At 38.8% G+C, this 12,549-nt stretch overlaps 1 protein-coding gene across 2 annotated transcripts in view; it reads left to right on the plus strand.

Moving 5' to 3' along the window:
- Nucleotides 1–12,549, plus strand: part of gpm6bb (glycoprotein M6Bb) — a 37,467-nt gene that overhangs the window by 19,472 nt on the left and 5,446 nt on the right. For both annotated transcript variants that reach the window (XM_008400648.3, XM_008400656.3), the window contains exons 2-6: nucleotides 9,410–9,596; nucleotides 10,876–11,032; nucleotides 11,176–11,344; nucleotides 12,063–12,136; nucleotides 12,248–12,313. In XM_008400648.3, the coding sequence (XP_008398870.2) occupies nucleotides 9,410–9,596; nucleotides 10,876–11,032; nucleotides 11,176–11,344; nucleotides 12,063–12,136; nucleotides 12,248–12,313 (653 nt within the window). The remainder of the gene's footprint in view (nucleotides 1–9,409; nucleotides 9,597–10,875; nucleotides 11,033–11,175; nucleotides 11,345–12,062; nucleotides 12,137–12,247; nucleotides 12,314–12,549) is intronic.

Raw genomic sequence — 12,549 nt, forward strand, 5'->3', positions numbered from 1 at the left:
TCCAAGGATACCATAAATAAGTAAACCGCCTGAAATGACTGGACAACCTGTAACTTTACCTTGCGGAGAAAATCCTAGTAAATTGCCAATTTACCAGTCACGTAATAAAACAATGACAACTAAGTGGATGTAGAACCAACAAATACTGTTGCAGTAAACTTTGCTTAAACAGTAAAAATGCTTTGGGAATTAGAAGGATTTACTTTTAGAGCCCTAAAGCCAAAAACACTTTTAAAGTGCTGTTTACTCAATTTACTAAGTAAAAACATATTGTAAGCATTATTTTTTCTATAGTAAGCTGTTTTTTGTATGTAAAACCCAAAGGTTTGTACACTGGATTGCTTTTAATCTTGTTATATTACACTGTAATGTATCAGCAGGCATCCTCTGTGTGCTTCTATGTGTTGTGTTTTACAATTTAACTCATTTGATTCTTTGTTTGAACTGCAAGCATTTATGTGGAAAACATGATCTCAAAAAGAAGGATAGTTTTTTTTTTCTTCAACAGATTTACAGTACCCACCTGATGAGGAAGATGTTAGCTCAGCGAGTATTTACAGGGTTTGTGGTAGAAGTGCTTAAAGATTAGCACACCAGTTGCTGTTGTGGGATCCCCGCTAAGTTCACTTCCCCTGACCCCTGAGGCTCCCATCCCCCACTGACCCCCTTTATCTCTGAGGTCTAGTATCCGTGAGAAGAGCCCACTCCAGCTCTACTCCAGTGGTCTCCGCTCTGCTGAAAGGCCTCACTCTCATTACCATACCCCTGGGGCTCCTCAGCCTGTTGTTGCCAAACAAACACAGCCAAGATCTTCTTCCCTTTCTACCTCACTCTCCTTTCTTCTGTCATCGTCCATCTTCTCTGTCAGTTTTTATAACAAGTATTTCTTGTTACGTCTTTGGCTCTTATTCTCTCCTTTCTTCATTTGTCTTTCCATTCTTCCTGAGTTTTTCTTTTGCATTCCTCTGTAGGGTTATCTGTTTCTCTCATTTTCACATGCTGTTTCCTCTGTTGTGTCCATCAGAGCAGAGGATACTCTGCTTCCTTGTTCAGGAAAAGTAGATTTGTTGCTCCCCTTCATGATTTAGGAGTCGCCAGATGGAGGAAGGGTGTAATAAAGTTTTGGATGTCTAAAAATTAAGGGATCAACCCTGGATAAGCAGAGCCGGGTTGTATCCCTGGTTTTTCACTGGTCAAACAGTGAATTACTTTATTCTTTCTTCTCTGACATACAAGGACGTTTTCACGCACAGCTGTAGTAGATTTCCTGAATGGTTCCTCTCACCGTATATATCTGCAATTTGATTTATGATATAAGCTCCACTCTTCTGATCCTGATAGAAACAGATTAGTGTGGTAGCAGGTAGGCTTTGTAGTTTAGCTTCAACTTTTTAGTGCAAACCAAGTCAGGTTTATACCAACAAACTTGCTTAGTATCTTGATAGAAAGTTGTTCCTTTTTAGAAATGCATCAATAAATTGGCTATTAATCAAAACCAGATTGTTATGCTTTGTAGGTGGTGAACAGGTACCTGATCTTTTTCTTATCATAAAACATAATTCTTGCTCATGCCTTCAGTTAGTGCTAACAGGAACTCTTTTTAATACTACAAAGTGATCAATACTCAGATATTTTCATCATCATTGAGGAATTTACATTAAGGGAGCGGAGGCACCAAGATGTAAGACGTTATTTGAAAAGACACAACACAACATGTTCTTCAGTTTGTTCAGGCTGCAAAAGAGTGAGAGAGAGAGAGAGTGAGAGTTCAAGCAGATAACAAGAAGGCTGAATAGAGTGTTGCAGAATAACTTTTTTTTTTTTTTATCTTTTTGAGCTTTCAACCTCAGTCTGTTTTGGAACAAGGTGGGTTTTTGGGGAACCTAATGTTCTCCTTAGACCGCTGGAGACCCCTGCTTCAGTTACACTAACCAAAGTAATCCTAGAAACAAGATGGTAAACTCCATAATCATTCTTGCTTTTCAAATAGTTGTAAAACAGTTTCAGAGTGACTGTTTACACATGAGTGTAAAGAAATAATAGCTGCTCATGGCAGAAATGTGAGAAGAAAATTTTGGGAATGCTGTTCTTATGCAACATATTCTCATAATTTACTTATTAAATTGGTCAGAATTGGTACCAGGTGGTCAGAATTTAACAAAAATTGACCACAATATTCTGATCCAAGGATCTTAAATGTCAAAATGTAGATATTGCACATGACACTTTGGTTCCTTTACCATTTGTACAACAGTGTTATTGTGTAGCGGTGCAGTGTTTAATTTTTTTCTTTATCTCAGTAAAAGGATTTAGAACCAGGTCATTTTATGGCTTGTCACTGGACATCATTATGAAAATGTCACTTAATGATAATTAACCATCCTCTAATGTAGATCCATAAATGCTCAGGGTGTGTCAGGGTAATTCCTTCAAAGAAGACTGAAGACAAATGGGGTGAATGTGGAGATGACTGAGTCAGTCATCAACAGTACGCAAATTTACACACTAATTTGAAAGAGTACTCCCATCCTTTGGCCTTGCTTTTATTTTACTTTACAGTCACAAACTTGCAATGCATTTTAATGGGATTTCATATGGCAGCCCTGCAGAAAGTAGTGCCTGATCATGCGATGGAATGAAAATGATGCATGTTTTTTCAAACTATTTACAAACGAATAACTGAAAAGTGTTGCATGCATTTGTGTTCACCGTTCTTTATGCTGATGCCACTAAAAAGAGTCCCGTGAATAGCATATAGAGTCCATCTGTGCGTAACAATCCTCCCTATAAATACAGCTGTGAAGACTTGGGAGGTTTGTTTGAGAACAGTTGAGAACAAACAGCATCAAGAAGACTAAACAGCACAGCAGACAGGTCAAGGATAAAGTTGTGGAGATGTTCAAAACAGGGTTAGGTTATAAAACATCATGCCAAACTATAGACATCTCAGAGCTTTGCTCTGTCCACCATCTGAAAATGAAAAAAACAAATGGTGCAACAGAAGACATGGCCATCCATCTGGTCTGAATAGGCATGGTCAATTAGAGAATTCTTCAAAGAACCAGAGGACTCTGGAGGAGCAACAGTGATCCACAGCTCAGGTGGAGAAATCTGCTGCCTGGACATCAATTAGTCATACACTCCCCAAATTTAAAAACCGTATCAAGCTGAGATACTTCTGCAGTAATTTAATAAAAAATTATATATAAATAACTGTGTAAAGTAAATCATTGTTTAATTCATATAAGATTTATTTTCAGTTTCACAACAACACATTTTTTTATATATCCACTAGTAATAATAGAAAATCTTCTGGCAACGTAGCATTTTTCATTAATTTTTATACTAAATCTGAGTAGACTGTATCATCTGCAGGGTTTATTATTATTTATGCCAAGTCACTAATTTGTTTGTTGTATGTTTGAAGTGAGTTTAATTAGTACAGCGTGCAGTGAGTAGCCCCAGGTCTGAAATCCAATTTTGCGCAGGAAAGCAAGTGTGTCACACACAGGGAGTACGACCATGAATCGTTTTTATCGCACATTTTGTTAGAAATGAGACATAAAGTTTCACTTTTCAGAAACTTGCTGGCTAAGAAAAGGATCTCTTTAACACCCTTTAGAGTTGCAATTAAGGCATTTTAACATCTCTCCTCTCAGTAGAAAATGGAAAATGAGATGATGTTCTGGCAGTTTGCCCCGGTGGGGCAACAAACAACAATACCCAGCTGTAAACGGAGACATCTGTTAGCAATGATCCTGGGTTTCAGATTGGATTTGGATGGTGTTTTTAATGGAGCTGGAAGGCAATTTATTCCTCCAGACTCGGAGTTCCAGTGAGTTCTTTCTCAGCTGCGCGTCGTGGTGTGTTTGTTTGTGCGTGCGGACTCCGTTCCATACTTATTTGTCCATATAGTGACGTGGAGCTTGTTTTTATGATTGCTGAAAGTCTTTGTTTTAGAAGGTGTCTTTGTGTTTGTGTCTCCCTTAGATGAAAGATTGATAGCTTGTTTGAATCTGTAGCGTGGCTTTTTGGTGTTTCTCAAACCAGCTACGGATGGATGTGCATGTTATTCCACTTTCAAACCGACATAAAGTTGAGCAACTCTGCGATTCTGTCAACAGGTTGTGTGCTTGTGCTTATGCGATGGCTGTGGCTGAGGGATGAAGACCAGCTGCAGGGGTTAGCGATGAGTCTGAGCACGAGCCGTTCGCAGTGACTCATGGTCGGATGTACCTGATTAGAGGCAGAAGAACAAATGTTTACTTTGAAGCACAAAATGTCACAAAATGCAGCAATAAATATTATTTTGTATATTACACAGTAGTTATCTTTTTTAAGATGTTCTCCTGCATTTTCAGTTTTGTTGACTTTCTTTTTAATATGTTGGAATGGCGAAATGGTCCTTCCGCCATTTTGTACATGAGCAGTTTTGGTTGTTTTGAGCTACATTTTTTTTGGGGGGGGGGAGGTGCAAGAAGGGAGTAATCCACCACATTTCATACAAATTATTCATACATAGTTTCAAGCAATTTTCTTTAACCTTCTCATAGTTAATTAAAGGCATGTGCATAATAACCTTGTGATGGTAGCCTGAGGAGAAGAGTACCATTATAACGTATTAAAAAGTTTTCACTTTTGAAGAGCACATGTTGGGGAGGTCTCTGTTTGGCTCACTCCTACAAGATCATAACCTTGGGGTATATGAATCTAAATGAATGGGAGGGAAAATAAATGTATTTGCCCAACTACTAGGTGGAGATGTCTGTGTCTGGAAAAGACAGGTTGAGTTTCAAGAATAACCCTTTTGTTGTGTATAATTCTGCTTTTGGGAGTATAATTTTTTATGTTTCTCTGCATTAAATTCTATGTTTTTTTGTTGTTGTTTTGTTTTTCTTGAAAACATTGTTTTATATCTTAACTGTAATTTTATAAAGTGTTACCACAGCAACGTTTAAAGAGGGATGTACCATTCATCTATACCCCAGGACAGTTTTTCATGGAAAAATTTCTAATTGAATTGATAGAATTTACATTTCTATTGAAAGTATGTTTTGGATTTCAGATTGCTCTGATTAGTTTGTTTTATGATTGAATCCCATGGCGACCTGAATGTGAGTCTAGGGTCATTTTTATTCATACTACACCATTGCATCTCAATTAAAATAAAAGAAATAGGTGAAAAGCTAAACTGATAGCAATGACAATAACTTAAACTGAAACCAGAGATTTGCATACAGCACATAAATAAATCCACATTTTCTCTCACTATCTGGAGTCAAAGTAAGCTTCCCTTGTATTAGATGAGTTATAATTGCCAAGCGTTATATCTGGTGAACACCACAACAATGAGAGGCAGAATATGTCAGATATTTGTTCATCAATGTTTTCAAAATCTTAAGTTTAGCTACAGAATGATTAATCTCTCCTCAAGTGATGACAAAAAGACCAAATGATGATGTCATGGGTTTGGAAACCTCTGATAGGTCAACTGACACATTTGAGTTAATTGGAGTGATTACTGATGATGTGCAAAGGTACGTAAACTTCTGAGTTCAATGAAAGTAACACAAAAAAAAAAAAAAATCTCTCAAAAATGTTCTTGGTAAGTTTTACGGTATTTATCAAATGGAAAAAATTGAGGTAACTGCAACCGATCCAAAACAAGAGACGTTTGTTAGATTTAACTTCAGACATTGAGAAAAGAAAGCCGTGTGTGTCTTTTTATTAAGTGTAAGTAAACCTCTGGTATTTGAGCTTGCCTGAATGTCATAACAGCCTCATCTCTGCACTGACAGATTTTGCAAACAGGATCCTCCTCGCGTATTAAGGGACTGTTATGGCTTTGCACTGTTCTGAAGGGGGGTAGTACACAGGATGAAGCTCAGTGCAGGGTTTGTCTTGGGCTTCAAGCCTGCGTGCCGGAAGTGCAAAGTCGTGGCTTACTGCTATTCTGAATGGCCCCTGAGAGTCCAATGTGATGGACAGTCTGTGGCTGCACACACTGGCCCTTTGTATCAGGACTTCTTGGACTCTTTCTATTTCTTTTTTTTTTGTCCTCCGGAGTTTCTCACACAATGTCACACACTTTCACACATATTTTTTTCTCACACAAGAATCTTTTTTTTTTTTTTTTTTTTTCCCCTGGTCTCCTCGTGATCTTGATGTGGCAAATCAAGCCACTGCTTTGGGGCCAGACTTTGTCAGGGCAAACAGCAGCAAACTTGCCTGCGTTTCTTTCTGTTATGGTGACTTTGAATTCTTCCTTTTTCTTGTTTTGCTGCGTTCTGTGACAAAGACAAAAAAGTCAGCCACTTGAAGGAACCGTCGGTCTGACCAGGAGTGTTGGTGACTGGGAAGCATGTGAAAGTCATCAGAGAGACCAACGTGATTTTCATTTTTGGCTATCCAATCAGAAGAAGCCAGCAGTTTCACCTCGTCATTTCATGTTTTCGTGTTTAGTTGTGCATCCCTGAAATTGGAAAATGGAACAACAAAATGATTTATTTATTTATTTTTTATTATTTCTTGTGAGGATTAGCACAAACAGTCCATCACTAATCCTGCTATTGAGAACTTCTTGTTTAGTTTTAGCTGCTAAAGCTCTGCTTTTTTCTACTAAACTACAGCACAGTGCCTTACAAAAACTACAGCTTTTGATCTACTTGCCACATTACAATCTTGGATGTATTTTTTGGGGATTTTATTTGACAGATTAGTACAAAGTACTGCATAATTTGAAATGGGAAAGAAATTATGCATAGTTTAAAAATGGAAGAAAAAAAAGAATAATATTCGCCCATCAAATTCACATCAACTATCCTGTTTAACTTAATATGCAGAGTTAGTTTTCCAACACAAATATGATTTTGCATGGCCAGTGGAGTGCAATACTAATAGCTGTCAACAGCTTCCCTCGCCTCAGCATTAGTTTTCAGCAGTTCTTCCCAAAAAAGGATGTCTTGGCTGCCTCTCATTGTTTGTGTGCACCCGTGTCTTGGTAGGTTTTTGTCATTGTGCCATTTTCTGTTCATATGATGAACTGAAAATGTGAGATGTTCATAGCTGAGACCTTAATGTTTAACCTTCTCCTGGTTTAAACTTCTCTACACCTTAATCCCTCACCTGTCTGGTGATTTCCTTTGCTTGTTTTTAGTCTATAGAGACACTCATGTTTTAGCACCTCTTGCATACAAATAGTACGTATAAACCCTGTGCTTTATCACTGATCCATTCACTAAATAGTCTTTTAAGATTTTATAATCTAACACCATTAACTTTTCATTTCAGTAAGAGGATTAAATGAATGCATTTTTACTTGTTTTTATATTTAAGTTTTGTTAATTCATGCAGTTTTAAGTCAAAAATCTGGATTGCCTTTTCCAGTCTTAAATTATAATTATAGCCACAAAAACACATCAAAGCAGGCAGTCATGGTTATTTTCACACATGATATCTCAGATTCGCCAAAAGAACTAGAGCAGCTGCAAATAAAACCACTCGTATTCGTGTCTTCTGCCTTTTAGTTTAGCTATAAATTTAAACCCCGACCACATTCAGCACATATAACATTTGTGGACCTCGGGATGGTAAACAGTGCACAAAAAGCACTTTTACGGGTATGCAAGCAGCTATTTGCAGTGTTGGAAGGTCCAAACTGAGTTGACCTTAAGCTAATATCTGCTACTGGATTTGATGGTTCCATCTAAAGCAGGAGCAGCTTTTTTCTTTAAACCGTTATTTACTTTAGAGCTGGGCTCAATATCCCATGGCACTGGATGTTCCACCATCCATTGTCCCTGCCTGACATATTTGTCTGAGGAACATAGCCGACTGTTCGAGCTCGCAGCCCCAGTGTGGGCACACTCATAAAGTTGTGGTTAGCATGTTGCCGTGGCAACTCCTTTGCACGCACCATTGGAGAGAAATGTTTTTATCTCTGTGCGCCGCAAACTGCCCCAATAAGGCCTCTGACTCCGAAAGTGTTGGCCCAGCAGCAATTTATCTGTTTTAATTTTCCTCATCACACAAAAAAAATAGAAACGGCGCCGAATACTCAGGACGGCGACTTTGTGAAAGAGACACAAAGAAAACGCGTTGCTCAGAAAATATGGTGGTTTGTTGCAATGAAATTTTGTAGAAACAACCTAGCCTGCAATTTTCTTCATGTGGAGTAAAGATGTTGTTTACTTTTAGCTATACTCCGAGTTTTTGTACGTCACTTTAATCTGCTGGAATCATAATGATAGCTTACTTATTGAGGCGTTTTAATGTACCCAGATCTTTTGGCACAGAGTCTTGATACTATAAATGCTTCAGTCAAACTACGCAAAGTTGTTTGAGATTTCTCAAGCTACTGTAGTTTTAGTGCTGGAGACCTTAATGCCCAATATTTACAGAAAACATGTTCTAGTTTTCATTATCTTTCCCCCCCCCCTTCACTTTTCAGTCGAGTTAAAGAAGAAGAGCTTCTGTCTGAGTTTTGCACAAAGCCATGCCGTGCTGCAGTTTTAAGTGATCAGCCTAAACCTAGAATCCCTCATATTTTGAACTGCTGTCTCTAAGCAAACAGCAATGTTGCTGATATAAAAACTAAAATAAACCATCAAGTTTCTAAAACAATTAAAAACAATGTTTGTCTGAAATGCAACCCTTTGTGTGTGGACTGGACACTATCAGTAGCCTTTTTTTTTTTTTTAGCTCTTTTTCATAATTTTAGTAGTTACGAATGTAAAACATTTTCTTGTTGCAGCTTTAAATATTGAATTTACATTGTGTAAATTGAATATTTACTCAATATTCAATTGTAACATCAGGAATTGGCAGCGCAGCTGAAACGTAAAATGACCTAGTTCTCCCTCGACTCTCCTGTTTCCAGTCCGACCGACACATGTGGATTTGATTTGAGCTGCTTGTTAGCTCGTGCCTACAGACAGAGAGCACTGTGGTAAATGGCTCCACCTCAGAAGGCATAAGAACCCATTGGATGAGACAGGCCCATTTGGGTCACTTCACTCCCCTCATGTTCAGCTGCCATAGATTTTCTTTACAGCCTGGCAAAGGCAGACGACACCCACTGCTCTGACCTGCTGGACAGCCATTAGTGCCCTTTAAGAGTAGTGGTGAATTGTCAGACGCAAACATGAAGGCGACACGAGTTATGAGACCTCGGGGGCACGCAGCAAGCTGCTTCCGCTTGTGCTTCACGTTACAGACATTTGTAGACATGGCTGACAGAGTGCGCTTCCTCTCTTGACAAACTGTGGGTTTAAACAAATGAGCCTTTTATGGACATGACAGCCGATGTTGATCTCGCTTCACCTCACAGCCTTTTAAAAGCAAATAATTATATCAAATTGCAGTGGCCTGTAAAATGTTTTTTTTTTCTCCTCCGTTTCATCTTGCACAGGTTGCTTTGAGTGCTGCATCAAATGTTTAGGTGGCGTGCCGTATGCATCGCTGGTTGCCACGATCCTCTGCTTCTCCGGTGTGGCCCTGTTCTGCGGATGCGGCCATGTGGCTCTCACTGGCACTGTGACCATCCTGGAAACCTTCTTCTCCACAGTCAGAACCGACCATGCTATGCTCACTGACATGTAAGTCAGACAACTTCATGCTGTTGTCCATATAGGGCCTTTAAAATAAAAATAAAAAGTTTCTCGTGTTGCAGTTAGCAATAGCTGAGGTATTTTATTGGGATTTACTGTGATGGACCAACTCAAAGTGACATAAATTTGCAGATGATACACACAAACCACAGTCAAAGCTTCAAACATTTTAAGAAATACTGACCCTCATATTGGGTGGGAGTATTTTTTGGCTTAAACTTTACTTTTATAGAATGGTGGTAAGCAGAAAGCTTTGAAAAAAAGTCATGAGAAGTCCAGTTTATACATTTCCTCAAGCCAAAGAAGGTATTATTACAAGATAAATTTAATTCATTCATAACTAGTAATGGTAGACAACAAATGTTGCGAAGTACTCTGAACACACAACACAACCAGACAACAATCCAACGTAATGGTGGAATGGTCTAGATTACAGCAAATTCATTTGTTGGAATGGTCCAGTCAAAGGCCAGATTTAAGTCTCCTACAAGAGTTGAAAACCGCTGTTCACTGTCACTATATTATCATCATAAAATCCCAACAAAATATGTCTAAATACTTAGATAATTTAAAATTAAAAATATGTAGCCATGTGTTTGTGATGAAATGTAACATAGTTCTGGAGTACTTATGAGTACTTATGCATTGCAGAGTCTAGTGAGAACTGATGCTCACCGTTTTCTAAAAATGCAAACAAAGAACACTGTAATATTTAGGAGCCCTTGCCCTTACTGGAAAACAAACTTCTAGATAAGCATCTCAATAAAACGAAATCTTTTAACATAGATAACTGCTGTAATGTGAGCTTGAAGTGGGATATTTTTAGCTTCCATCACCTCCCACATTCACCTGATCCTAGAGAACAGTCCTAATAAGGATCGCTTTTAAAAGCACCCCCATTTGTCTGGACAATAAAAAAGGATGACATTGGACAGGGCTGCACATGTGTTTTATGTTGAGAGCTCTGTTTAATTTAAGATGTCCACAGTCTGTCTTTTGCCTGGAGGATTTCCAGAGACCTGCATCACCTGCTTATCCCCACATTTGGACTCGAATCTCTCGTCACGTTTTGCTTAATCCCGACCATCTGTTCATGGTTTTCTTTTAAAAAAACCAACTTTCTCATGTCTTAAAGATTGAATGGAAAATAAAAATGCTGCATGCGGCCATTTTTTTCCCACGGTGAACAGTGGTGGGGTCATGCTAGCGTTTTATTGTCCACAGTGTCGTCTCACCAAAGCCTCACTGTGACCTTGCTCTTTAACAGAATACAGCTGATGCAGTACGTCATCTACGGCATCGCTTCGTTTTTCTTCCTGTACGGAATCATTCTGCTCGCCGAGGGATTCTACACAACCAGCGCCGTTAAGGAACTGCACAGCGAGTTCAAGACCACCATCTGTGGACGCTGCATCAGTGGAATGGTATGTTAACACAACCTCGGTGCTTTTATTTAAACAGGACATTTTTTTGGAAAACGGTCGTTATAGGATGTGTAAAACTCTAGAGCGAGCTTATTTTATGAACTTTTTACAGCTCCTTCCTGCTCTTGTTTCTGCCCCTCTAGTTTGTGTTCCTCACGTACATCCTGGGTGTAGCCTGGCTCGGCGTGTTTGGCTTCTCGGCTGTACCCGTCTTCGTCTTCTACAACATCTGGGCTACCTGTAACACCATGAAGTCCCCGATGGCCAACATTACAAACTTGGACTCCTTTTGCGTGGATGTTCGTCAGTACGGTAAGAGAGCGTCGCTTTGTCTTTTATAAATTTAGTTTCAGCTCATTTTAGTTGAGCGCAAACATACATGTGGCGTCTGACCAAGAACCACAACAACCACTTTTATGAAGGGTTTGATAATTGTCTTTTGGGCTGGAAAGCTCTTCACACTTCTTATTTTTGGAATTTTTATTGTCTTTCTATACCCCCTTTTCAAAATGTGTTTTAACCTCACGCTTCATATTTTGTCTACCTTATCCATGTTTTTACATTAATTTTTTTCAAATATTCATCCGTCTATCATGCCCCTGCACCCACCATGTTCTCAGATTGTATGTGATGTTATGTGTTTGCCTTATATATAGCTTTGTTTTCTGTTTCATATATTTTATATTTACTTCAATTGTTTTGTGCAACACTACGGTCAACATTTTTTCTTTTCTAAATAACTCGCGTTATAAATAAAGTTGAATTTGAGGTCCTGATTGTTAAGCTGAGATATTACAGAGATTTTACGGAGTTTTTTTGTACATGTTGCGTGAAACTTTCTGTAAAAAAAAAAAAGTGTGAAATTAGTGGACTGCCCCACTGACACTTTGAAATATTATTTTCTTGCACCTTCTACCCCAGTGATATTGTCCCTGTAGGCCTTGGCTTGACATCTGTAAGCCACATGTCTTAACCAGTGTTGACATGTTGAGAACATTAACAACAATCCTCTGAATCTTTTTGGCTGCAGGAATTATCCCATGGAACGCCACACCAGGAAAAGCTTGCGGATCTTCTCTTATTACTGTCTGCGACAGCAGCGAGGTACGATCCTGTTAACTTTGCACGCGTAGCTGTAATATTTCAAAGTACAGGCTTAAAGCTCAAGAAAGGATGATTCCAAGGTACTAATTCTGAAAAAAATTACTTTTTCAGTTCTACCTGTCTTACCACCTGTACATCGTGGCATGCGCCGGTGCAGGAGCCACTGTGATCGCTCTGGTAAGCTGCCCTCTAGTTTCACAATCCTTCAGCTCATCTTTGCATGATTTTTTTATGAGCAGATTATGAGTTGAGCGCTCCTTTTTTTTTGTTTTCATCGCTGTACGGTTTGTGTAACCACACCAACAAGGGTTTGTCATTGGCTTCTTCACAGCTTCAACCCCCATTCACTGTTTTACCATTTGCTTAGATGTACGTGGCTGTTTGTTTTTCAAGATGGACAGGAAGAATAACTT

Source organism: Poecilia reticulata, chromosome 2, assembly GCF_904066995.2.
Source record: "Poecilia reticulata chromosome 2, P_reticulata-male-v2, whole genome shotgun sequence".
In the NCBI taxonomy this organism is placed as follows: domain Eukaryota; kingdom Metazoa; phylum Chordata; class Actinopteri; order Cyprinodontiformes; family Poeciliidae; genus Poecilia; species Poecilia reticulata.